General features: G+C 49.0%; 1 protein-coding gene across 1 annotated transcript in view; it reads left to right on the forward strand.

Annotated features, from left to right (window-relative positions):
- The window catches only part of USP9X (ubiquitin specific peptidase 9 X-linked), a 1,542,050-nt gene that overhangs the window by 1,105,146 nt on the left and 409,972 nt on the right, over nucleotides 1–26,932 (forward strand). The window contains exon 31 of the mRNA XM_078658291.1: nucleotides 10,380–10,600. Coding sequence (XP_078514417.1) covers nucleotides 10,380–10,600 — 221 coding nt within the window. The remainder of the gene's footprint in view (nucleotides 1–10,379; nucleotides 10,601–26,932) is intronic.

The raw sequence follows: 26,932 nt of genomic DNA on the forward strand, positions 1-26,932 counted from the left end.
ATTCCTTACTGACCCACCCATCCTTTCCGCTTTGCGCACCGATTTCTAGGGTCAGGGCGGATTTTTTTTAGGGCCCTGGTTTGGCCACACCAGTGTCCATGCACTTTATGGCTCCGCGTTTCTGGTTTGGAAAGTCGTGAAAAGTACCTTCCGCTTGCCGAGGTGGCACCTGTATGGGTGACATGGACGTCTCTTCCGTCACAGACATCGCCACGCGGAGCCGGACGACACCACCTATAGGCACTTAGGGGTACTCCTCACAAAATATCTTCTGGATCCAGTCTGACGCCCGGGAAATTCAAAGGCAAGGAATCTGCAGCTAGATATTGTTTCTACCAGATAAGGCGTTACCGAAGATAAGTAACTCTTTCGTTAGTGCCGGCAGGTGAGATGTCTCAATTAATTTTTATGGATCTAACTGTGTAACGGATCTTGGCAAACGGAGTGGCTGGAGGAGCGCATTCAAGGATGCTTTCAGATCAAGTGGACCTGGTGTGTCACAAGGAAAGTGTAGTCCTTTAAGAAATGCATTGCTATATTATACTCTACAGCCCTGGCAGAAGCGGCTCTGCAGGAATGGGTCAGGCCTCGAGGTGAGTGATTCTTTAGCTGCAAGGAGTTGGGACTGTGGGTCTGCTCTCGACAGGCTCTCTCGGCTCAGCATTTAGGGCAGCTTCCAGCTTTTTGTTTCTACTGGGGCTTTTTTGGTCGTATCCTGCTCTTGTATTAGGCTGTTGAGATCACTGAGACTTTTTAGAATCTATTTCAAATGGCTAAGTTTGAGACTTGGGAGATTGCTCTTCCTTATTAAGATTGTAGGCTAGGCTTTTCCATCATTTTATACTCATGAAGTCATATACATTAAGGGGATCTCCTCTGAAGGTTCAAGGTCAGTCCGAAATACAATCGAAGAAATGCTCAGCTTGACAGGTCGCTTTCATCAGGAAAAAGATAAAAAATATATATAATTTTCCCAAACTGAGCTCTGCACTTTTGTAATTAGAACAATCAGAACAATCAACGAAATCTGCGTCTAATTACAATCCAGTTGCAGTTTCAGCTCAAACCTTACCAGCTATAATGGATTCTACTTAAGATAATGCAGCCTTGTCTTCTTGCCTTAGCACAGGATCTTAGAGCATAGCTTCATATGACACCCTTTAAGTGAGTCTTTTAGCTTATTAAAGGCTAAAGTATAGATAGTCATTCTTCAGGTTCAGATCCAGAGCCAGGTTTTCCAATCCTGACGCCTGAGCACCAACTAGTATCTGGCTCCACTGTTCGACAAAGCTATCCTTTGTTTAACAATATGCAGCGCTCAGAAACAACTTTTTAGGCTGCCACTTCATAAAGAATCATTTGCCTCTAGCGGATCAATTGAATGAAAGGGGACTTTGAGTGACTCTTCTTAGCAGTAGTCAGCAATTAACTGAGTCAATAATTACATGTGTCTGTTCCCCCCCCAGCAATTCATTATAACAGCAAACAAACGACAATCCTCCCGCTGTCTGTGCTATACAAGGTGTTCAAGCTGTATTAGTAGCTCCTAATCAGCTGTTAAACACTATTTTATTAGAAGTCTGATACATTAAGAGGTCTTTAGAAATGCCTTCTCTCCATGAGCATCCAGCTAAGATTGTTGAAAAACTCCTTATTTTCAGCTAGATTTGAGCTGCTTGAACAGACCGTTTCTGATCTTGGAAATGGCTTGAATTCAAAGGCTTTGGCTGGTGAAAAGAATTAATCTACCAAAAGAAAACTTGTTGAATTCTACTAACCACCAATCTTGCTGACTTAATCAACAGAAGTAATGTTCCTCCAATAAGTGGAAAGTTGTATAAATGTAGCTACAACACGTTTCTAAAATTGGGAATCCTGAAACCATCTCTTTACAGTGAACAACATGAAATGCCCATACTACGCAAGCAGGGATCGGCAACTATAGACTTGGGATGGAACATGTTCATTGATCAAGTCTTTAGGAAAGTGCCTTTCCACCTTTACTTCTGATGTTAGAAGACAAAATCTAGAATAAAACTGTACAATCAGATCTGAAAGAGACACGTTAGTGATAGAATCCTTACCTTAGAATATCCCCAGGCGTCAGACTGGATCCGGAAATTTTTCACGTAGCAGTACCCTTGCGCGTCAGTAGACGTCGTCTGCGGCTCCGCGTCCGTCGCCGGCGCCGTGATGACGTCGTCGGAGTACTTAGACGCCGTCTCCGCGTGCTGACGTCAGTTCTTCTTTTTTCCGCGCCAGCAGCGCAGATCCGGAAAAAGTGGTACCTTAGTCACTTTTTGACTAAACTTTTTTGATCTTTTGATCATCCTTTTTCGAAGTCTTCGACTCCGAACGGTGCCAGTAGGGATGCCAGGTTTCAAGCCCTGTGAAGATTGCGACCGACTGATGTCGGTCACCGACCCTCACCGTCGGTGTCTCCACTGCCTCGGCGTCGATCACGACGACAAGACCTGCTCCGACTGTCTGGCCCTGACTTCGAAAGCTAGACGGGAGCGGTCCCGTAAGCGGCTTGAACTCCGTCAGTCGGCCCCGCGCCGAGAACGGTCCCGGTCTGGACAGAGGTCGAGGGACTGGTCGCGGGAGAGGAGCCATCGGAGCTCCGGGAGTCAACATCACTCCTCCGGGTCGAAGTCGTCAGGTAAGCACAAGAAGTCGAAGAGACGTCATCGCTCTTCCAACTCCCCCCGACGCTCGCGTGACTCGGCCGGGGTTTCTGGTGACACCGCCCACGCGGCTCCGTCGGAGTCGCAGGCGCGTCAGGCCTCATACCCTCCAGTCCCTAGGCCTAACGCGGCGCCGGAGATCGAGCGGTTCCTCATGGGCATGAGGTCCCTCTCTCCTCCGACGGGCTCCGCGGCGCCTTCGGGCCCAGCGGACCCGTCTGGGGGGCCTAGCGGGTTCGGTACCGACGCCGTCGGGTGCTTCAGCTCCGACGCCGCCGGCGCCTTCGGGCCCGGCGCCGCAGGGCCCCACTGGATCCGGTTCCGGATCTGGGTCGCCGCCGGTGGACTTAACGACCTCCCCGGCACCGACCCCTCAGCGTCCCCGATGCCCTCCTCGACCCGGTTCCGGCGCCGCAGTGGCGCCGCTGGGCGCCGCTTCAGACGCCGTTCGGAGAGTTTACTTTCCATGAACCGGCCCCATCATTTTCTAACCCTGAGTACCAGGAGATGGGTGATGAGGAGTATTGGGAGGGGTCTGAGGACCCTCTGACACGTGAGTGTCAGTCCCAGGAGGACTGGACAGGTGACCTGGGGGATGCCAGTGGTCTGGACACTTCGCCGGACACTGGCTTTCTCTCACCTCCTACCGTGGCTACGGAGGAGGGGGCAACCTGTAGTGTGGTGTTGATGAGGGCGCCCAAGGCCTTGGGCCTTGAGCTCCCTGTCGCGGCCGTGAGGACTAACCTCCTCACTGAGGTCCTTAAGACGCAGTCATGCTCAGCCGAGCCTCTGCTGCCGTTTAACAAGGCCTTGACCGACGTTCTTTTGGGCACTTGGTCCAAGCCCGCTACAGGTTCGCCTGTAGATAGGAACGTGGCCAGACGCCACCGCCCGGCCCCGGGCGACCCTTGTTTCCTGTCCACCCACCCCACCCCTGTGAGCCTGGTGATCCAGGCCTCAAATTCCCAGACCGCATTCCCGTCGGCGCCGCCTGACAGGGAATCCAAGAGGTACGAGCAATACGGCAAGAAGGTATTCTCCTCCCTGAGCCTGGAACTGCGGTCTTTCAACACCGCGTGCCTCTTGGGCCGTTACACCCACTCTCTGTGGGACACGGTCGCGGACGTGCTGCCAGAATGCCCGTTGGAGGTACGGGCTAAACTCGGCCAAGCCCTTGTGGAGGGCCGGGATGCGGCACGTTATTCGATCCGGTGTGGACTGGATACCACCGACTCTCTGGGCAGAGCGATGGCAACAACGGCGATTAGTCGCCACGCCTGGTTGAGGTCCGCCAACTTCTCGGCTGATGTCCAGGATACACTCATGGACAAGCCGTTTGATGGCCGTCGCCTTTTTGGCGACAAGGCAGACCATGTGCTTGAGCGCTTTAAGGACTCCAGGGCTACGACCAAGTCCTTGGGCCTCTCGGCCCCGCGCCAGCAATCGGCTGCCTTTCACTCCTTTCGTGGCCACGGAAGGGGTGTACCCACACGTGCTGCCAGCCACGCTCCGCAGGGTAATACCCAAAGCGGTGGCGGCCGTGGAAACCGCCGTGGCGGCGGTCGGAGACAACGGCGAGGTCAGTCCACACCTTCCCCCGCAGCATCCGCCTCAAAACCCTCCTAGTCGTGCTTTCAGGCCCATGTGACGCCAGTGGGGAGCAGGGTTCGCCATCACCTCCTCCACTGGCGCACTGTCACGTCGGACAGGTGGGTGCTGCAAATCGTCCGAAGGGGCTACTCCCTCCCCTACGAGCCACCCCTCCAGCCATGCCACCGCAGTACCACCGAGTATCGGAGGATCATTTGCGGCTTCTGCAGGAGGAAGTTAGGGCCCTCTTGGCCAAGGAGGCCATCAAGCGCGTTCCTGGGCCAGAAGTAGGGTGTGGTTGCTACTCCCACTACTTTCTGGTACCCAAGAAGGGCAAAGGGGGCCTACGCCCTATCTTAGACCTACGGAACGTCAACGGCTTCCTCCGGAAGGAAAAGTTCAAAATGCTGACACTGGCTCAGGTCTTAGCTGCCCTGGACCCAGGAGACTGGATGGTAGCGTTGGACTTGCAGGACGCTTATTTCCACATCCCCGTCCTGCCGGCCCACCGGGTTACCTGCGGTTCACGGTTGGCCACGAGCACTTTCAGTTTACCGTGCTCCCCTTCGGCCTTACCAGCGCCCCACGGGTGTTCACAAAGGTGATGGCGGTGGTCGCAGCTCATCTGCGCAGGTTAGGGGTTTCAGTCTTCCCCTACCTGTTGAAGGCGGGCTCGCCCCAAACAGTCGTCAGCCACCTCCAGACAACGGCAGACCTCCTGCACCAGCTGGGGTTCTCCCTCAATGTGCCGAAGTCACACCTGTGCCCCTCTCAGAAGCTCCTCTTCATCGGAGCGGTTCTGGACTCAGCGCAGTTTCGGGTTTATCCTCCCGAACAGCGGGTCCGGGATATTCAGGCTCTGATTATACTCTTTCAGCCTTTATCCTGGGTCTTGGTCAGGTTGACGCTGCGGCTTCTGGGGCTGATGGCCTACTGCATCCTACTGGTGCATCACGCCAGGTGGCGGATGCGGGCTCTGCAGTGGGACCTGAAGTTTCAGTGGGCCCAGCATCAGGGCAACCTGTCCGACCACGTCCTGATCTCGGAGGGCACTGCGAGACAGCTGCAGTGGTGGCTCACGGACCGCGATTGGGTCAGCGGCAGATCCTTCTCCCTTCCCCAACCGGAGCATGTAGTCGTGACGGATGCGTCCCTCCAGGGCTGGGGAGGCCACATGGGAGAGGCGGAGATCAGAGTCCTCTGGTCTCCGGCGGAGGCCCGGCTCCACATCAACCTTTTGGAGTTGCGGACGATTCGTCTAGCACTGAAAGCATTCCTCCCCTCTGTCCGGGGGAGTGTAGTGCAGATGTTCACGGACAACACCACCGCCATGTGGTACTGCAACAAACAGGGCGGGGTGGGGTCGTGGACCCTTTGCCAGGGGGCTCTGCGCCTCTGGCAGTGACTGGAACGCCAGAGCGTGACCCTGGTGGCTCAACACCTGGCAGGTTCTCTGAACGCCAGGGCGGACGAGCTCAGCCATCTGTGCATGATGGATCACGAATGGCGTCTGAACTCGGACGTGGCGCAAGGCCTCTTTCAGCAATGGGGAGAGCCTGGTTAGATCTATTCGCCACCGAAGAGAACGCGCAATGTCATCAGTTCTGCGCGTTGGAATTTCCAAGGCGGCACTCGCTCGGAGACGCTTTTCGTCGCGAGTGGAGTTGCGGTCTGTTGTACGCCTTTCCGCCTATACCACTTCTGCCCAGAGTGCTGAAGAAGATCAAGCACGACCGGGCCCAAGTCATCCTTGTGGCTCTGGACTGGGCACGAAGGTACTGGTATCCAGAGCTACTCAGTATGTCAGTCGATCCCCCGGTTCGTCTGCCTCTTCGGGAGGACCTTCTGTCGCAGCAGCAGGGGACGGTCCTCCACCCGAACCTGTCCAGTCTCCACCTCCATGCTTGGAGATTGAGCGGCGACAGTTGAGGCCCTTTGACTTGCCTCCTGAAGTCTGTAATATCATTCTGGCAGCCAGGCGTCCCTCCACAAAGTCGGTATACGCCTGCAGGTGGAACAGATTTGTGGCATGGTGCACAGCAAAGGCTGTGGATCCTCTTGCTGCCCCTCTCTCTGAGGTTCTTCTCTTCCTTCTTTCTCTTGCCCAGCAGGGCTCTGCTCTGGGCACTATCAAGGGCTACCTTTCTGCCCTTTCAGCCTTTCTGATGCTGCCTGGTCAGCCTTCTTTGTTCAAGTCCCCTATTGTAAATTGCTTTCTGAAGGGCATCACACACACGTTCCCTCCTGTTCCGTTTGTGATGCCTCAGTGGGACTTGAACCTTGTTCTTACATTTCTGATGTACGCTCCCTTTGAGCCACTTCACAACTGTCCTCTCCGCCTTCTTACTTTGAAGACTGCTTTCCTGGTTTGCTTCACCTCTGCCAGGAGAGTGAGTGAGCTCCAGGCCCTTTCTTGTACTCCTCCTTTCCTTTCTGTCCATCCGGACAAGGTTGTGTTGCGTACTAAGCCATCTTTCCTGCCCAAGGTTGTCACGGCCTTCCACATCGGGCAGTCTATCACCTTGCCAACCTTCTTTCCGCCACCGCATCCCTCTAAAGAGGAAGAGCGGCTCCACCGTCTGGACCTAAAACGTGCGCTCTCATTCTATTTGGATCGCACACGCCAGTTCCGGGTGGATGACCAACTCTTTGTTGGTTACATGGGCGCTAAGAAGGGGAAAGCGGTGCACAAGAGGACCATCTCCCGGTGGATCATCTTGTGTATCCAGGCATGTTACTCCTTGGCTAAAAAGGAGTCCCCTGTTGGATTGCGGGCTCATTCCACCCGAGCCACGGCGACTACAACTGCCTGGGCCGGGGAGTGCCCTTACAAGACATCGGTCAGGCGGCTACGTGGGCCTCGCTGCAGACGACACTACTGCATCGACAGCCAAGTCCGGAGGGATGGCTTCTTTGGCCGTTCTGTCCTCCAGGACTTTCTGGTGTGATTATTGGTTCGCAGACCCACCAACGGGGTTGGTATTGCTGGGGTATCTATTCTAAGGTAAGGAATCTATCACTAACGTGTCTCTTTCAGATGCACAAGTTACTACTTGTGTAACGATATATCTGTAAGAGACATTAGTTAGTGATAGATTCCTTACCGACCCACCCATCCTCCCTGTTCTGCGAACCGATATCTAGGGTTAGGGTTATCCCCTTTCAGGGCCCTAGTTTCAATGGCACCAGTGTTGGTTTTTAACATGGCTCGGGCTTCTGGCGCGGAAAAGCTGTGTCTAAGAACTGACGTCAGCACGCGGAGGCGGCGTCTAAGTACTCCGACGACGTCATCACGACGCGGACGCGGAGCCGCAGACGACGCCTACCGACGCGCAAGGGTACTGCTACGCGAAAAATTTCCGGATCCAGTCTGACGCCTGGGGATATTCTAAGGTAAGGAATCTATCACTAACTAATGTCTCTTACAGATATATTGTTACACAAGTAGTAACTTGTGCTTCTGGTTCACTGACGTTCAGCTGTTAATAGCATAACTGTATAAATTCGTGGTACTGAGCAACATTCATAAGATGATGAAGTTCTGCCTTTGATGCTATAAGGAGTGTTTACTTCCTCTTTCGGCACAGTCATGTCTGAGACTTCCTTAACTGTTGATTTGAGGGAACTCAAAACTGGTATTCATCATTCGGCCAATTCCTGACATCAAAAACAACTGTGAATGCTTTCACACATCCCATTCATTAAAGAATGCACTGTTTCTTTGGCTATTTTTCACTTGTAATGAAACCAGCTCTGGTATGGGGCCTCAACACTATACCTTTAAAACGTATGGACCAACCGTATGATCCTACACAAGCAAGATATCAAGTATCTATTTGGAAATACTAGACTTTTACTTGCATTCAAAGCCACGTATTGTCTTCTATCCAAAGCTCTGTCACAGACCCTTAACTCCACTTAAAAAATGGAATCCTTGAGACCAGACCACAGACTGATTCTGAAGGTACCTATGAATATATCATTCAAATTACTATTTATGCCTTTGGACATTCAAATAAAGTTTATCCTGCATTAAAATAGAGCATAGATAGTTTAGTAGCTGCAGGTATACATTTTCCAGATAACAGCAGGCAAGACACTTTCAATAACTGCTCATGTTCCAAGATGAGTTAAAAACAATGGTGGCTCTTTTCAGAGGTATGCCGATCTTTGACATATATTAACCCCTTTTGCAGAAACCTGCCATACCATTGCCAAGCATTGTTGTTTTAGTATTCAAATGGGAAACAGATCGTTAGTCTTAATTCAAGTATGCAAATCTAAAAAAGATTATTTTCTGGATTAGAAAATGTTTCTTCCAATAGCTAGATTTTCTCCAGCTTTGGTGTCTCACTTGTCGATTCATGTGCTACTCTCTCTTCCCATTTAATTAATTCATATTGTATGAATTTGCTAACAAAGTCGGAAATTGCTTCTTGGTGGCACCTAGTGATGAATTGAGTTCAATACACAACCCCTTTATTGGCTGGAGTGCGACTTTAAAATATTTAAAGCCGGTGACTCGTTATGGGACTGTGGTAACAGATGCCTCAAGTGGGATGGGAAACTCACCTGTGGGTACCTTTGACACTGAGACTTGGTCCTCTCGGGAGATTCTGAATTATATAAACCTGCTTGAGCTCAGGTTGGTGGCAGAGAATAATTGTGAAGTTATTCATCTGCTGAGGATGTCTTAATCGAAACTACTGTGTTGTGAGCTTACGAAGGTCATGGGCACAAAAAACTCCATTTTACATATTCATATTTGTTGACATCTGTTTAAACATTGACTTTTGGCACACATCTGCTTGCGCACCAGTAAGAGATAATGTTCTCAGAAAATGGTTTGCTGGCGCGTCTTCGAAGGCACATTATCAGGTCTTGGAACATTCTGTACAAGGACTAGGTACACTGCGCAAAACGTTGTTTGTTGTCTGTTCGGCGACAGCTCTGGGTGGTTAGGTTCAAGAATGATAGCCAGATCACAGCTCAAGCAGGGGACAAATAGGTGCAGTTTAGTATAGAAACTGCACCAATCCTTTTTTTAGACAGAGTAGCATTTTGATGCGTTGTCGAGGTTACCCTATGCCAGAATTCTAGCCCAGTTGAATCCTGTCACCAGCCTCAGAAGGACAGCAGCCTGTTCTACACCAGGACTGGTTATCAGATCACACTCATTTGCAGGGAAATGGGGAGTTAGACCACTTCAAGGTTTTTTGGCAGACCTGAACAGCCTTTTCCTTATAGGATAGAGGCAGCGCTAGGTAGGAGGACAATTATATGTTTTTATATAGTCAATGCAAATGCAGAGTGGTTGAATTTTTCATTCTGTTCACCATTCTTGTAACGCTGGTACCATTGTTTTGCCTCATTCTGTTAATCATTGCAGCGCACATATTTTACGCAAGCGTCCAATTGTTTCAGTAAATATTTTAAATGGCAATTTGTGTACTTCTGGTGTCTGGTTTTGGGCGTGCCTGAGTTAAGCGTGCCTGAGTTAACAAATGAAAGGGTAGATCTGTTTCCATGATTTCCCTTGGAATCAGGGTTGTCATGTTCTGAGGTTGCAGACACCATCTGGTACCTTGTAAGGTTTGGAGGTCCAGATGCCGCATTCTGAGATAGCCAGAAATTAGGTCAACATATTCTGATGGTATCCGCGTATTGTTTGACACTTATGTTACCCAAATGCACAGTCTTACTGAAATAGTATGAAAGGTACAACTGTTACAGGTAAGTAGGTTTCTGTACTTGAAGCAGAATGTAAGGTTGTGACGCATAGGCAGATTATGACCCCGCAGGAAAGGATGGCTGTTTAATATGCTAAAGAACACTTAATAAAAGACACAAGCTCTGACTGCAGTATGCTGCCATTGTAGGGTTCTCAATTCCTATTCTTTGTGACATGAAATAATCAACATGGTGGACATAAGAAGGATGCCGATCTTAGAAAGCATTTCAAATTGTTTCACGTTGAATGATTCAAATCTCAGGAATCTGAAGAGTGGAAGAATTATGTTGTGTAAAAAAAATAAATACGACTTTTACATTTTAATAATGTGGCTAACAATCACTCTTTGCATAATTTGATCATTTTTCAAGGTTGTGAAGCACTTACAGAATGGGAATACCTACCACCAGTTGGCCCTCGCCCTCTGAAAGGATTTGTAGGCTTAAAAAATGCTGGTGCCACCTGTTACATGAACTCTGTAATTCAACAGTTGTACATGATTCCATCCATCAGGAATGGTATTTTAGCGATTGAAGGAACAGGAAGTGATGTTGATGATGACATGTCTGGAGACGAGAAACAGGACAATGAGGTAACGTTGCAGAAAATTCTTTTTTTTTACTATTCGTGCATTTATGCAATAGACAAATCTATTAAAGTATTCCTTTTACCAACATTGTAAAGATTTTCCAGATATGCACTGTAAATTCACTCAAAAGAGGCGCACATTTTTGGGGGGCATAGAATTGTCCAAAGGTAAGAGCTCATAACATTCACTCTAGCATCTTGATGCGCTTGAAAATGATGGGATTAAAACTTGCACCAGTAAGAAAAAACAATCTTGTCCTTACTCTCTTCCCCCTTTCCAGCTGTTGCTTAGGCAGAGAGCAGATCAGCCTTGGACTTAAGGATAGGGATGTGTGTCATGTCATCTCTTTACTTTTAGTTGCGCCAAATCACGCAGGCTGCAGTGGCAGGGAGCATGTGTTTGGTGTGGGGTCTCTGAGGGTGGCATAATACATGCTGCAGCCCTAAGAGACCCTCTTTGGTCACAATGCCCTTGGTACCACTGGTACCTTTCTACAAGGGGCGTATATGTAAGTGAGAGGTGTACTAATTGTGGAAACAAAGGTACAGTTTGGGGAAAGAACATAGGCACTTGGAACCTGATTAACAGGGACCCACTGCAAATGCAGCCAAACTTGCATTCAGAATCACGCAAAAAGTGGGGGGTAACCATGCCAAAAGTAGCACTTTCCTTATATATATATATATATCGACAAAACCTCTTCCCAAAAAGAAAAGAGCGGAGGCCAAAGGGGAATTAGTTGGAGGGGCTTTATTTCAAAACTGCATCGGTGAGTGGCGGCAAATGCATTTCGGCGTGTTCGTGCCTTCCTCAGTGCCCTGCACCCACGCGAGTCATGTGAATAGTCCATCAGAGCTGCTCCGCCTTTGTATGGTGCTGACGTCACTGGACTCCTCCCCGAGACAGAGTTAGCTCACCTTTTGGATGTCGGGACCCATTACCAGACTCCAACTCCCAGGGTGCATCATGTTTATGCACCTAGGTCGGTGGTGTGGGGGCACCTCTTGAATGGTGCCGGTTTTAGTGAAAGTGCAGGTAACGATGGTTTGTGACTCCCTCCCTTGCAGCTGAGGTCCAAAGCTCCTCCTCGGGTCCGCTCGGGCTGACACGACCGTCAGGTAGGGAAAGGGAATATGCGGGGGCAGCCATGTGCGTACATAACACCCTGACAGAGACAAATGTCTCTAGCCGCGTGTCTCTCCCCAATCTGTCGGCGGACACCGGATCTCTTGATTCCTCAAGTCCAAAATACACTGCAAGCAGCGCGTTGCCAGTACTCTCCGGGTCATCCTGAGTGTCAGGGCCATCCGTACTGCTATCCGTACTATATATAGTGAAACAAATGCTTGATGTGTGATTGTTGGACTTGGGCCTTCTGGCAGGGTCACCCCTGAACTTTTTGCCTTAAAATTATAGTGATTTCTGTCCTTTGCGCACTTTGACACTGTGGCGCAGTGTAAAGTGCGTGCTCTCCCTGAGTGCGTGTGTGAGATTGGCCTGCCCTCCCATAGGAATGCATGGGGAATGTCTGTGTCCCTGGTAGTTCCTGATGCGTGAGGTGTGCATGGTCAAGTTTGGTATGTGTGAACTCGGGGGAGTGAATGCTGCGAGATGGTGTATGCAGCATGTATGTGTCTAGAAGGGAAGCGCCATTTCTAGACATGGCTGTACGTGTGCTGTGAGGGTGCTGGCGTGTGATTGGCTGGAGCTGGCTGGGATGCCAGGCTCCAGGAAGTCTGTGTGGGTCTGCTCCGGTGGTGAGTGGGAGATTAGCATGAGTGATGTGTGGGAGGAGTGTACCTGTGTCCTGGATGGGCTGGGTTTTCCCCACACAATGCTGGCTCCGCCCCCCTGTGGTGTGACTGATGACCCTAGCCCTGCCTGTGAATTGAATGGGTGGTTGGGCCATCAACAGTACTCCCAGACCAGCTGCGACTGGTTCTGCCCCCACCCTGCACCTAAAGACAAAGAGAAAGGTGTATAAAAGAGGGGCTGTGACCCCATGAAAATGTTCTTGTTTGCTGCTTGAATCTGCCAGGGGCGTGCTGCTGCTTGGGCCCAGGGGGAAGGCTTGCCTCCCCTGGGCCCTGCCCAGCCCCTGGACTTCTGAAGAGCTTTGCTGGACTTTGGTCCCTTATAGCGCTTGGGAGCGCTGTTTATTCCCCTCTAGCGCTGTGCTTGGACTTTTGCTGGACTTGTGTTCCCCTGAGGCGCCTGGAGGCCCTTTGTCCTGTCTAGTGGTGCTGGGAGCGCTTGACTGGTGGCTTCTAGCGCCTGGAAGCGCTTGTGTGCTGTCCCTAGCGCATTGGAGCGCTTTGTGTCCTGCTAGCGCTGTGAGCGTTTTATTTTTCATGCCTGGGCAGAGCGCTGTCGTTTTCCCTCTGAGGGAAGCGCTCCTGCCCCTCTGGTGCCCCAGAGTGCTTCGTTGCACTTTCGTCTTAAATACGGGTGCCACCCCGTTTATTTAATTAATTGGCGAGTGCCCACCTCGCTGTTTATTTTAATCTCGAGGGTGCCACCCCTCAGAAATGCCCCCGAGATTCACCACCGCGGCCCGAGCGCCGCAAAACAGGAAGTCAGGCACGACGGTGCCTGATGCGGGGCGGGACTTCCGGTTTGCCGGAGGAAGCCCCGCCCGCCGCCGCGCTGTGATTGGCCAGCGCTGCCACCGGGGAAAGAGGAAGGAAGAAGCCGGCAAAGAAGATGGCGAGACGCTGCCCGGGGCTCCCTTGAGCTGTTGGGAGCCCCGGTGGTCCTGCGGAGAGCTGGAGTCCTCGAGAAGAGGATAGGACCCCCCCCCCGCGGGAACCGCCGCCTGGGAGAGCCCCGCAAGCCTGCAGCTTCCGACGAGCAGCCGCCCCAGATGAAGAGGAGTCCCCCCGAGAAGCCCGGTGAGTGAGGAAGGGCTGGGGGGGGGAGCTCCGTGAGGGCCCGTGTTGACTGTGCCAGTGCAGGCACAGAGTCAGAGCGGCCCCGTGTGCTCAGTGGGCCGCTCCAACGATTGAACATCTCTATCAGGGGCCCCATGGAGGAGAGTGATCCCTAGAGCCCGAGTGGCTCCCACCTGTTTGTGGCCCCATTCTTCCTAGAGCCAGAGGGCTCCATTGTTGGGGGAGAGTTCCTTATTGGAGGAGCCAGAGTGCTCCAGGGGACACATGAATGTGTTTAGAGCCTAGAGGGCTCCAACCTATTGCGCAGTTTGGATGCAGTTTGGTTCCTGAGGGGCCAGTGAGGGCCCCTGGCGCAGATTTGTTTCCAGCTGCCCAGCAATTAGTGGGCAGCTGCACCGTGTAGGTCTTTTCTTTTCTAGGGACATACTATGGACTTAGGAGTGAGGCGCACTCCTTCATCCCTGGCCTTTCCCCAGCTGCGCAGCACTTAGTGCCAGCTGCCGCGTTTAGGCCCCCTGTTCTGTCCCTCAGCTGCCCAGCAAGTAGTGGGCAGCTGCTACGTTTAGGTCTTGGCGCAGTGGCGCAACCTGGACTTTGTGAGTTCTACGCTAAAGGTTTAGATGCTGTTATGATCTATGTCCTATTGCTTTTGGGTGTTAGGAAATGTATAATGTGTAGTATGTTTTGCGCACCCTGTGTTCTGCACCTCTGAATGTGTTGTTGATACATTGTGCCCTGTTCCTTACACCGCTGAATGTAGGTTCTGCATCATGTGTTTTGTCCCCAGGTCTATGCCCCTATGTGTATTGTGATACTGAGGTGGTTGTTCTTGCTAGTGCAGGTGGTGCTAGTAAGGTCCTGGTTCCCTGCGTGACCTGTTCCTAGGGTGGTTAGGATTGCGTAGGGGGGACTTACCAGTTACCAGTGGGTACTGGTTTTGTGCTATGTCCTATTTTGTGTTACAGTGATCTTCTGTTATAAGTGATCCCAAGGGCTTGATACTAAGCTTGCCCCCTGACCAGAGTCCCAGGACCAGTGGACTCTATGGTGCCTTCCCTGCCAAATTGATGGGACTTGTCTGATCTCCCTGGGCCCCTGGGGCCTCGCTGAAGTGTGCCTCGCTCGTTCCCCTCGGCAGCTCGTGCCGGCAGCCCGTCCAAGCCTCGAGCAGCGCCGCTCTCCCCTGAGCCGCGCCGCTTCGCTGGGTCGCCCGCATCCTGCCTCCCCCTCCTCTTCTGAGCCGCACACATTGGTCGCCCCAGAGAAACGCTTGTACCGTGCCGGCAGCCCGTCCAAGCCTCGAGCAGCGCCGCTCTCCCCTGAGCCGCGCCGCTTCGCTGGGTCGCCCGCTCAAGCTTACTAAGGAGGTCACTCGCATTATCCCGTGCAACCAGGACGGAAGGTACTGTTTGATAGGCTATGTTCTAAGTTCTAGGCCTACAAGTATTGTATTGTTACTTCTAAAAGTGATGATTCCTGACAGTGGTCCAGGTGGCCCTGTCTTGTAAATAATCCCTTGTAAATTCTGCCCGTGCCTCTGGCACATTGTAAAGAGTGTGTTTTATCTAATGTGTTTTGGTGTAATACAAAGGCTATTTTTATATAAACCTTGTGTGGAGTTTCCTTTGTGGTGGGCCTTTGGTTGTTGTTGCTGGGGTGCGTGCGCAAATACTTAGCCTACATCGCCTCCAAGTTTAGCCTTGCTGCTCGCGCCACGTTACCTAGAGGGTGAGTAGGGGTTATCTTGGCGTGTAACTCCCTTGCCCTGACTTGGGGGTGGTGGTCTCTGACTGACTTTGGCGAAAGCCCTGGCCAGCCGGGGATCCCATTTCCAACAGTGATCAAGGCAGTAATGCTGAAACACGTTACAGTGGAATAAATCCAAGCTCAAATACAAAGGCGTGGTGTCTTACCTGGTGTGGATCTCCGATTCATATGAGGTCATTGGAACTGGGTTTCTATAGATAGATAGTTAGATGCCGACTACTATAACAATATTTGCGCTGATAATGTTTATCATCTTAGTTTTTGTAGCTCATATTTAGAGTAATGTTCCCAGCATAAGTGTCTCGGAAGAGATCAGACTCAGGCTGGATGACGACGGCAGTGCAGTGCTGGTCCTGTTAGACCTTTCAGCGGCTTTCGACACTGTAAACCACCAAATCTTATTGAATAGGCTTGAGGATATTGGGGTGAAGGACAAAGCACTTGCTTTTTTTAAATCATTTCTGTCAGATCGAGGGGGGGGGTGTTCGTATTCAGGGCTCGGTTGTGTTAGTTAAATCTAATCACCAGTTATTGTCAGACGCACTGCTACGAGGAAAGAGTTTCTGTTTTATTGACTGTAAAATTAAAAATATATCCGTTTGGTATCACAAAAGCTTTCGTAGGATCTCTGTTCTCAAGCATAAAGACTCGCCCCCCCCCCCTATGGTAGGGAGATGTTAAACGCTCCGTTCAGCAGTCGCTGTTATTTAGTTTGTCTTGTGAGTGATGGCTGATTCTCTCGCCATCACTCTCACTCGCTCCAACACACTCACTTTTTTTTCCTAGTATGGAACCCTCGGCTGCTCTTGAGCGCATGGGTTTGCTTTTCCTCCCACGCTTTATTTATGTTTATCGCTCTTCTCTTCAGGTCATTCACAAAGGCGCACTTCTCTCCCATGGAGGGGCGTGGCCAGCACTTCTCTCGACAGTGTGAACCAGTTACTGTTGTCATGAGTCATGAGAATGAAGGCTGACGGAGCCTTGAAGACTTTTTTTGTCATTCTTACATATTCTTCCTTTTTCAATTGTATTATTTTATTTTTTTATTTCTTTATTCTCCTTTTCCTACTGTTTTACTCTGTTACTCTCTCCTTCACACTCTATTATTCTTTCTTACTGTGTCCTTCCCACTTTTTCTTTTACTTTTTTTCTTACTCTGGCCTTCCTACACTTGCTATTTTCCTTTCTTATTGTCCTTCCATTCTTTCTATTACTCTGTTACTTCACCCTCCCTGCTCATTCTATGACTTTCTTTCTCCACCCTTCCCACTCTTTCTATTGCTTATTCTACCTCTCTCCTTCCCTCTCTATGACTCTTTTTCCCTGCCCGTCTTTCTCTCTTGCTCCATCTTTCTCTTGCTTGCTTTCCCACACAGGCCACGGCCTTGGCAGGAGAGCTGTGTGTACGCTGCTTTGCTGTAGCCATTGCCTTGTTCGCTGAGTCCTGTGAGGAGGGCGGGTGTGCCTCGTGCCTGGCCGCCCTCTTGAATTGGAGAGGTGTTTCGCATCGGTATGTACCATATCCCCGGAGCGGAGACTTCCACGAGTCCCATATCTTGCATGTGCAGATCGCTATCGCAAGGTGTGGTGTTCCTTCCGCCATCCAGTGGAAAGTGCACTACACAGCCACCACACTCATTAGCAGGCCCGGCTCCAGGAATTTTGTATTTGGGTGGGCCAAGGGTGAATTTGGGTGGGCCACTGCGGGCTCGATTTGTCGCATATATATCTGGGCAGGCCTGCGTCAGGGCCCTCCTTAATCTCTTCTTAGTCTTACAAGGCCCAGTAAAACACACTCTTTCCCAAGTCTCTTTCTAAATATTTTCACTCTCAAAAAGTTTTTTTTCTATGTAATGTTCCTTTGACGGGAAGAGGAGGTTTCTGAGGTGGGAGTTTCAGGCAAGTGACACTCCTCGGGCTCCCTCTATGGGAGCCTACAGGGAGAATCCCTCTTCATTACTACTTCCACTTGACCCCGGACTCTGCAACGCACTCCCTTACGGGCTTGATTATCCACTACTCCTCTCCAGTGCACCTTATCTCACAGCTGACCTTGGGCCCCAGCCCCATATCAGGCACCATCGGGCTCCACTTTCATTTTTCCAGGTAAAAACATTAGTAAAATCACCTTCAAACTTAAAGCATTGAATATAACAGTACATATAATTAGCACACACTTTTAAAGTATGTTCCACAATAGCCCATATGACCCGACTGTAATTAAATAAACAAAAACAGTAAGGCCATGTCGGGGCCAGCTTTAGCGCTGATGCAAAAGTCTTTTTTGGCGCCACACCAATAACCTCTTTCTCCGTAAATACCTTTACTACTACCCTCCCCCAGTGCCCCTTATCTCTCCCTAGCTCCCCCTCCACCCAATGACCTTCCTCGGATTCCCTCACTGCCACCCTCCACCAGTGCCCCTCATCCCTCCATGGCCGCCCCTATTGACCTCCTCATTGGATTCCCTCACTACCATCCTCTAACAGTGCCCCTCATCGCTCCATAGCCCCTCCCACTCCCTCCTCCTCAGATTCCATCACAGCCAACCTTCACCAGGGCCCCTCATCTTTCAGTAGCCCCACCCACCATGACCTCCTCCTCAGACTCCCTCACTACCACCTCTACCAGTGCCCTTATCTCTCCCAAGCACCCCCTCCACCCCATGACCTCTTTCTCGGATTCCCTCACTGCCACCCTCCAACAGTGCCCCTCATCGCTCCATAGCCCCTCCCACTCCCTCCTCCTCAGATTCCATCACTGCCACCCTCCACCAGTGCCCCTCATCTTTACGTAGCCCCTCTCTTATATGCATTTCATTTGTTGTATAGCACTACTCATATCAGTGTAGTGTGTGTCAGTACTTTACACCACGCACACATTATACAGAGACAATGAATCATACAAGTATATAAATCAATCTACAGGGAATGTCACATAAGCCAATGAGGATTACAAGGTGTATGAATCACATGTCATCCATACTGGTGGTCAGTATATTTTAAGATGGTGTGGTCTGTGGAAACACAACCTTAGGATTTAAAAAGTATTCCATGGGGGTCAGCTTTACTGATAAAAATGTATATCTGCCCAAAAATACTCATTTTAGCAACATTAGAATAATGAAATACTGGGGAAGTTCTAACTATATCACAAAACAAAAAAGCGAAGTTATAACTATACCATTCATGTTTGTATGCAGCTCTTTGGTGACAGTTCATTGGTCACTGCCCTATGTTAGGATTGTAACTTCTGAACTGCAAGTGACACAAGAATCTCTATGACAAAGGCAGCAACCCACTGAGCTTCCACATAAAATACAGTTAATCTGCATTTAAAAACTACTAACAGACAAATGATTGCTCTCCATCAGGATCATTAATCACCAGCATTATTTTGGAATGTTGTATTGTCTTATTGTTGTCCTGCATCAGCCATGATAATGATAAAAACTATTCAAATGAAGCAAACAAGAAGTATGTGTCCTGCTGGGCTGGGATTTAAAAAAGAAAAAGAAAAACAAATAGTAACACATCCTCTTACCTACTACTCCATTGGTCAAACTTTGTATCACAGCCTAATGTGATAAGCAACTGCAGGGGTCAGGAAAGGTTAATAGGAATAAACAAACTTGTTTTCTCCTACACTGCATCGAAAAAGAAATATCCACACCACAGAACAGGAGGCAAAGGTGACCGTTGTTGCCTTTCGCCAGTGGAGATGAAGGGGTGAAAAAATAAACAAAGCCTCGTTAACATGTAAATGGTCTTTCAAAGACCTGTGAAGTACTCGGGTGCGGCTGTGATAATCTCTAAAACTGTCTGTGTGTGTGTGTGTATTCGCCCTGGAAGCTGTCTCAGCCCCGGCGCACACACACACACAGAGAAACCCTTTGAGCCCAATGCCTTTAGGCGCCTGCCTCCAAGCCCTCGCTGCGAGGGCCAAGGCTCCTGTTTGGGTGAGCCAGGCTCATATTTGGGTGGGCCTGGCCCACCCGGCCCACCCGCTAGAACCGGGCCTGCTCATTAGTGGCCAGAGCCATATCGAAGTATGTCTCTCTCCTTTGGGCTGCACAAAGGCCCCAATAAAAATAACATGTTCTACTGCAGGAGTCTTGGACACTGCCTCCGGGCGATTATTACGTAATGTGATGTTTTTACAGGTTTGTTTTACCTAAAGCGCCACAATGTAGCCTGCAAGCCAGAGTATGTGTAAACATGGGGCCACCACTCTGTGCGCTCTACAGCGAGGCCAAGGATTGAATGTGCATGCAGTCTGAGCACCTTTATCATCTAGTGTCAGACACTGTGAAAAACTCTCTGCTTTCTGCCTACCCCTCCCTCCCCCCTCCCCCTCCCCCTCCCCCTGCCCCTTCACTCTGGAGCTCTCTGTGATTAACAACCTTGAAGTACCTTGATCTCACCCAGACGCCTAGAGGTGACTCAGTTCTTTCTAAGCACTATACACGTGTCGAATGCTTCAAAGTCCTGTAGCGTTTGAAATTGTTGCCACACAAACTTTACCTGTAGTCACCTTTCTAGTTCCTCTGATCTTTAGGGCCAGTGTGGGTATTTAGGGATGTGCCTGTCACTTAGATTGCTTTTACCATTTTGTTGCATGTTTAAACTCCGAAGACTGAAACATACATTAAACCAGGTGAGCATTGTAGGGAAGGGAAATCCTTTAAAGAGAGTCATTTTCTCTCCGGATTTCCCTTCTCTTTTGAAAACAAGCATTAGGAATGCATTAGGGCTCGGGTTTGTTTGAGTTTCATATAATGGCATTGTAAATGGTAATGTGTTTTAGCCATGTTTTTTGGAGTGCACTGACAGCTGTTGATGATTGTGCCAATTGAAAGAGTGGCTGGTGCACTGTCAGCTGTTGTTGTGTGTGTGTGTTTAGTGAAAGTTGCACTGACATTGTTGTGTGCGTGGGTGTTTAGCGGCACTGATGCATGGTCGTGTTTGTTTTTGGTGAAAGCGTACATTGATGGTTGTTGGTGTTTGTGCCTGGTGAAAGCATTCATTGACGGCTGGGGGTGTGTTGTGTGTGTTGTTTTCTGTGTAGTTTTCTGCACTCTCAAACTGCACTCTCAAACTGCACTCTCAATCTGCACTCTCAAACTGCACTCTCAATCTGCACTCTCAATCTGCACTCTCAAACTGCACTCTCAATCTGCACTCTCAAACTGCACTCTCAATCTGCACTCTCAATCTGCACTCTCAATCTGCACTCTCAATCTGCACTCTCAATCTGCACTCTCAATCTGCACTCTCAATCTGCACTCCCAATCTGCACTCTCAATCTGCACTCTCAATCTGCACTCTCAATCTGCACTCTCAATCTGCACTCTCAATCTGCACTCCCAATCTGCACTCTCAATCTGCACTCTCAATCTGCACTCTCAATCTGCACTCTCAATCTGCACTCTCAATCTGCACTCTCAATCTGCACTCTCAATCTGCACTCTGCACTCTCAATCTGCACTCTGCACTCTCAATCTGCACTCTGCACTCTCAATCTGCACTCTGCACTCTCAATCTGCACTCTCAATCTGCACTCTGCACTCTCAATCTGCACTCTGCACTCTCAATCTGCACTCTGCATCTGCACTCTCAATCTGCACTCTGCACTCTCAATCTGCAATCTGCACTCTCAATCTGCAATCTGCACTCTCAATCTGCACTCTGCACTCTCAATCTGCACTCTCAATCCGCACTCTCAATCCGCACTCTCAATCCGCACTCTCAATCCGCACTCTCAATCCGCACTCTCAATCCGCACTCTCAATCTGCACTCTCAATCCGCACTCTCAATCTGCACTCTCAATCTGCACTCTCAATCTGCACTCTCAATCTGCACTCTCAATCTGCACTCTCAATCTGCATTCTCAATCTGCACTCTGCATCTGCACTCTCAATCTGCACTCTGCACTCTCAATCTGCAATCTGCACTCTCAATCTGCACTCTGCACTCTCAATCTGCACTCTGCACTCTCAATCTGCACTCTGCACTCTCAATCTGCACTCTGCACTCTCAATCTGCACTCTGCACTCTCAATCTGCACTCTCAATCTGCACTCTGCACTCTCAATCTGCACTCTCAATCTGCACTCTCAAACTGCACTCCACTCTCAAACTGCACTCTCAAACTGCACTCTCAAACTGCACTCTCAAACTGCACTCTCAAACTGCACTCTCAAACTGCACTCTCAAACTGCACTCTCAAACTGCACTCTCAAACTGCACTCTCAAACTGCACTCTCAGTCTGCACTCTCAGTCTGCACTCTCAGTCTGCACTCTCAGTCTGCACTCTCAGTCTGCACACTCTGTCTGCACACTCTGTCTGCACACTCTGTCTGCACACTCTGTCTGCACTCTGTCTGCACTCTGTCTGCACTCTGTCTGCACTCTGTCTGCACTCTGTCTGCACTCTGTCTGCACTCTGTCTGCACTCTGTCTGCACTCTGTCTGCACTCTGTCTGCACTCTGTCTGCACTCTGTCTGCACTCTGTCTGCACTCTGTCTGCACTCTGTCTGCACTCTGTCTGCACTCTCAATCTGCACTCTCAATCTGCACTCTCAATCTGCACTCTCAATCTGCACTCTCAATCTGCACTCTCAATCTGCACTCTCAAACTGCACTCTCAAACTGCACTCTCAAACTGCACTCTGCACTCTCAATCTGCACTCTCAATCTGCACTCTGCACTCTCAATCTGCACTCTGCACTCTCAATCTGCACTCTCAATCTGCACTCTGCACTCTCAATCTGCACTCTGCACTCTCAATCTGCACTCTGCACTCTGCACTCTCAATCTGCACTCTCAATCTGCACTCTGCACTCTCAATCTGCACTCTCAATCTGCACTCTGCACTCTCAATCTGCACTCGCACTCTGCACTCTCAATCTGCACTCTGCACTCTCAATCTGCACTCTGCACTCTCAATCTGCACTCTGCACTCTCAATCTGCACTCTGCACTCTCAATCTGCACTCTGCACTCTCAATCTGCACTCTGCACTCTCAATCTGCACTCTCAATCTGCATTCTCAATCTGCACTCTCAAACTGCACTCTCAAACTGCACTCTCAAACTGCACTCTGAATCTTGAAGCCGTGGTTACGCGAGGGTGGTGCTTCTTTTCTGTTTGTCCCGAGAGTCCCTGCCTATATCTGTGCCTCGGGGTCCCTTTTTCTCTGGCATTGTTTGTTGAATCTTGTTCAGTAATGTGGCACACGGACCCAAACTAGCATACCAGTGCAAACGGGGAACTAACCCCTCGCTGGTAATCTGGGGCCCAGTCCTGCACTTTAGGCGTTTTATCTGTTACAAAAGATGTATTTGCAATAGTGCTAACATTTAACGCAGTGCTGTTGGGTCGTCTTTAAGCCCTGGTGTCGCCAGAAATCACTCTAACATTCCCTGTCCCAATTCCTTGACGGTCTATTATAATAGCGCGGTTATTCACGTCTGTCAATCTATAACACTAAACTCTGATCCCCACCGTAGCAAAGGCAGCAAAATCATACGTTTGCGCCCCCTGCCCCCACCCACCCCCTGCATAAGCTGCACTCCGCTCCGAGACATAACAGCAAATAATTGTTGTGTTCTGCTTACATATTTGGAAAAGGGCTTTCTGACAATAAGGTTCTCGAGTTTTAGAGGGGTGAAAAGTCACACCTGCTATCATTAAATGTTGTGCTTTAAAAAGCATGTACACAAATGCGGGCCTACCAAAGGAATGCCGACGCGGTAACCAACACTGCGCAGCTGTTAGAACGAGGGCTTCATTATTCCGCCTAATGAGTAACGCTATCCCCCTGAAAACGGCTCCCAAAAATCCGTTCGTTATGCCCCTCGTGAAGCGCATCGAAGCCCGCCGGCTCTTCCCAGGCTCCCTCCATGTGAGCCCAGCCCTCGCCTGCCTTCAGTGCGCGATTCTTTACTGCAAACAGTATTTACCTGCTGTGCCACTTAACTTTCAAGGAGCGGTTACAAGGAAAATACTCATCAATTCCCTCTTCGTGGGGCTGTAATTTCAGCATTGCCCCTTCCCTCGGCTCGAGTGCAAATATATTAGTCACACTAGCCCGCTCGACGGTGGGCGCGCAGGGACATTCCATGCCTGCGGATGCTAAAACATTCAGCACTTCAAAGTCTAAAGTTGGGGGAGATTTATTGGAACAGTGATGGTAAAACATTTACCTGCTTACACCCCCTGGACAGTAAAATGTATTCTGCTTTAATTATATGGGAAACATTAAGACCAACGCTCGTGGCGGTGTGTTCTACGGACTACAGCGCCTCGTTTTTTGCCTCTTAAGCCTGACGTGAACGTAGTCACTGCCCAGCAAAACTAGAAACAGGGGGGAACAAGGCTTTATTGAAGTCTCAGGGTACTTTGCCAGGAGGCGGAGGGCTGCAAACAGCCTTATGCAGTGACTGGCCTTGAAGCTACAGGAAACTTCTCGCTTTTTCACTTTTTTTTTTAAAAGGTTTTACACTTTGCTTTGATGCGGACGCTTTCTTACACTGTGGCATGGAGTCATCCTGCTCAGCTCTCGGCCTCGCGCGCGCGTGCCACTGCAGGCATATGTTTTCAATTATCTCCGCCGTGATGGCGAGATAATTGAAGATATATGGCCTTCTGCTCTTAAGACCATGCCTTTCACGTCTGCCCTACACGGAAAGAAAACACAGGAAAAGCACGAACGCCGCCATTCACAGCAGACTGGTGAACGCGCCCACAACATCTGCATTACATTATCGCGGCACCCTGACAGCTCCTAATTGAAATTAATGGACTGCTGTGCGCGTAACCGCACAGAAAATGCCATAATGGCGAGCAAAAAATTACATATAGCCTATCGTGTCAAGGCTACTAAAAAGACAGCACAGCGAAGACGAATCACTATGCAGATGCCATAAAAAAAGCTCGCGCACTAAGGAATGTTTCTTTCCCGAGCCCTAAAGAAACCTTTTTTTTTTTTTCTTTAACAATAGGAGCTCGGAGCTCCGCCCCACTTCGTAGTGACGTAGGCCGAGCCCTAAAAACACAGGAGCAGCAACATGCGCCCTCGGAATGCCTGTGTGCCGTGCCTCTCTGCTTCACAGCCCTTGTGAAGACACTTCTTATCTGCTTCTTAAATAAACAAGCAGATAAGAAAAGTCTTCAACAGCCGTGAAGCACAAACAGACCATCTGTTTTCATTCAGCCGCTTGTCTTTGCGTATGGGCTGAGTGGAAACAGATGTGCTTGTCACGGGCGTCATCACAAAACTGCAAGGGCGGTAACAGAAATGACGTCCAGCAAATGGTAAGTGAGAAAACAACATAAATCACGACGCAAGCGAATGAGAAACGATTCGGACACAGGGGCGTGGGTTGAAGTCCCCTTATTCATTCACTTGAGCGCTCCAACGCCATACCGAGACCTAAAAAGGAAACTGACCTCCTTGTCTTCAGGAAAAAACTGAAAACATGGCTCTACAAACTGTAAGTAGTCCTCGCAGCCTCGGCCAGCCCCGTTAGTAAGCTTGCACGCCTATACACCCATGGGTAGTAGTGCGCATTTTTTAAAATCATTATTTCATTTCATTTCAAGAGACACTGCCTCTCCATTCACACCTTTCCCCAGGCTCAGTAGTATTCATAGTAGGGTGGGGATGGTACTCGCCCCACGTGTAAGAGACCACTATTCCATACCTAGTATAACAAGTACTAGCCTCCCCACTGATATCTCTCCCCAGGGAAATAAGCATATATATTAGGATGTTGGAATGGATTGGCCTGCCCGCTAACATCTCTCCCCAGCATAACGGAGATATACAGTAGTATGTTGGGAAACATTTTGTTCTATACTAACACCAGACTCCAGGACAACTTGGGTATACAGTACAGTGGAGTGGGCCAGTGGCCTCTGTGCTCACACCCCTCCTTAGAATAACAGGGATATGCATTGCTGTCTGGGAAGGGAATTACTTTTCGGCCAACTCATCTCTTCTCATACTGTCTATTGCATTCAAATTCTACGTGGTATAGTGTGGGGAAAGACTGGCCTCTCTCCTGTGACCTGTCTCTTGGGTAATGCTTGTGCAAATTAGGGTGTGAAAAGTGACTTACCTTTCCAGTCGCGGCTCTCCCCACTATAACAGATGTACAAGTTAAGTATAGAGTTGAAATTACCTTTACACTCAAACATCTGTCTTGCTTAACTACTATAGAAACCATGATATGGAAACTCACTGTCCTCTCCAGTAAGACATCTCCCCAGAGTAACATATGTGCAAAGTAGGCTGTGGGTAGAAAATATTCTCTTTGCACATACCTTATACTGATGAATCTTCATAGTTGAGTTGAAAATGGAGTATCCTCTCTATTCAGAATGGTTTCTTGGACAACGTGTGTCTATTTTTCATTGTGGAGACATACTTACCTCTGTTTCAAACACCTCGCAATGGCAACATCCATACAGAACAAGGTGTGCCAAGCAGCTGATAAGTGAGTATAAACATACACTTCCCTTTGTGCCAAGACCTTTATCTTGTATCATATTTCCCTGTACTACAGCATGCAACACCACACTGTTGCATCACAAGTAACATTACCTGCATAGCAAAATCATTGGTTTCTCCATTGCCAAGTCTCTGTAGGATAAAAGATGTACGTAGTACCAATGATATACATATACATGTATTAGCATATACACAGTCCCTGAACATGGACGTGCAGGTTTTACTGAATATTGCAAGAGTATAAAAAACATGAAAAGTATGAGTATTAAGAAACTAATCCAAAGTAACTTTAAGATTTGTTATTACAACAAACCAATTTAATAACAATACAAAACTACATTAACAAACTATATAAACAACTATAACACAAAGAAAATAAAAACTTTAAAATACAAAACTGTTTTTCTGTTCTGATGCTCATAAACAGCTACTAGCTTTTCTCTTTATCAGCCTATTGGATTTTGATCTTGGTAGCATCTCTTTTACAGTTTGCTAGCCACCTTAGCCTGCAAACAACCAAACCAGTCTCTTTAAGCTCCAGATAAATTAACTTTTGCTGAGCACAACTCAGAGACTTCCTTCTCCTCCATAGCACCAACGACAATCTGAGCTATCTCTGGGCTCTGCTGCCAATGCCATCACAGCTTTTCTCCAACCATGTAATAAAAATGTTAACTATTGGTTCACCTTGGCCCTTTTTTCTTCTTCTCCCATACAATCTCGCAAGACTTTTGCGGGATCGTAAAACACCTTGTGGCAGACCCAGTAATCTTCCATGTAGGTCTTGCGAGTGGCTTGTGAGCTCAAACGAATCTCATCAATATTAACCATATACTCATAACAGTACTTAACTCTCGCACACTTTCTCTCAAAAAGAAGTACCACAATATGCAGTAAAACTAATGGAGTGTATGGAGAACACATCCACTCCGTTACTATTTGCTATCCCGCAAGAGACCAACGAGATCGTAAAAATTAGTTAAAAACAACATATTTATTTTCTTCATAGTAGTTATCCCTTTGACACCTCCTTTATATATTCGGGGGGACACCGTGAAATTCTGCTGCCCCCCTTATATAGCTTGTTTATTTCATTTATAAAACACCTCCAATTTTTCACACAAAAGAGTAACGGTGGCCATTTTCTTTCTAACATTTTAA

Source organism: Lissotriton helveticus, chromosome 8, assembly GCF_964261635.1.
Source record: "Lissotriton helveticus chromosome 8, aLisHel1.1, whole genome shotgun sequence".
Taxonomy (NCBI): domain Eukaryota; kingdom Metazoa; phylum Chordata; class Amphibia; order Caudata; family Salamandridae; genus Lissotriton; species Lissotriton helveticus.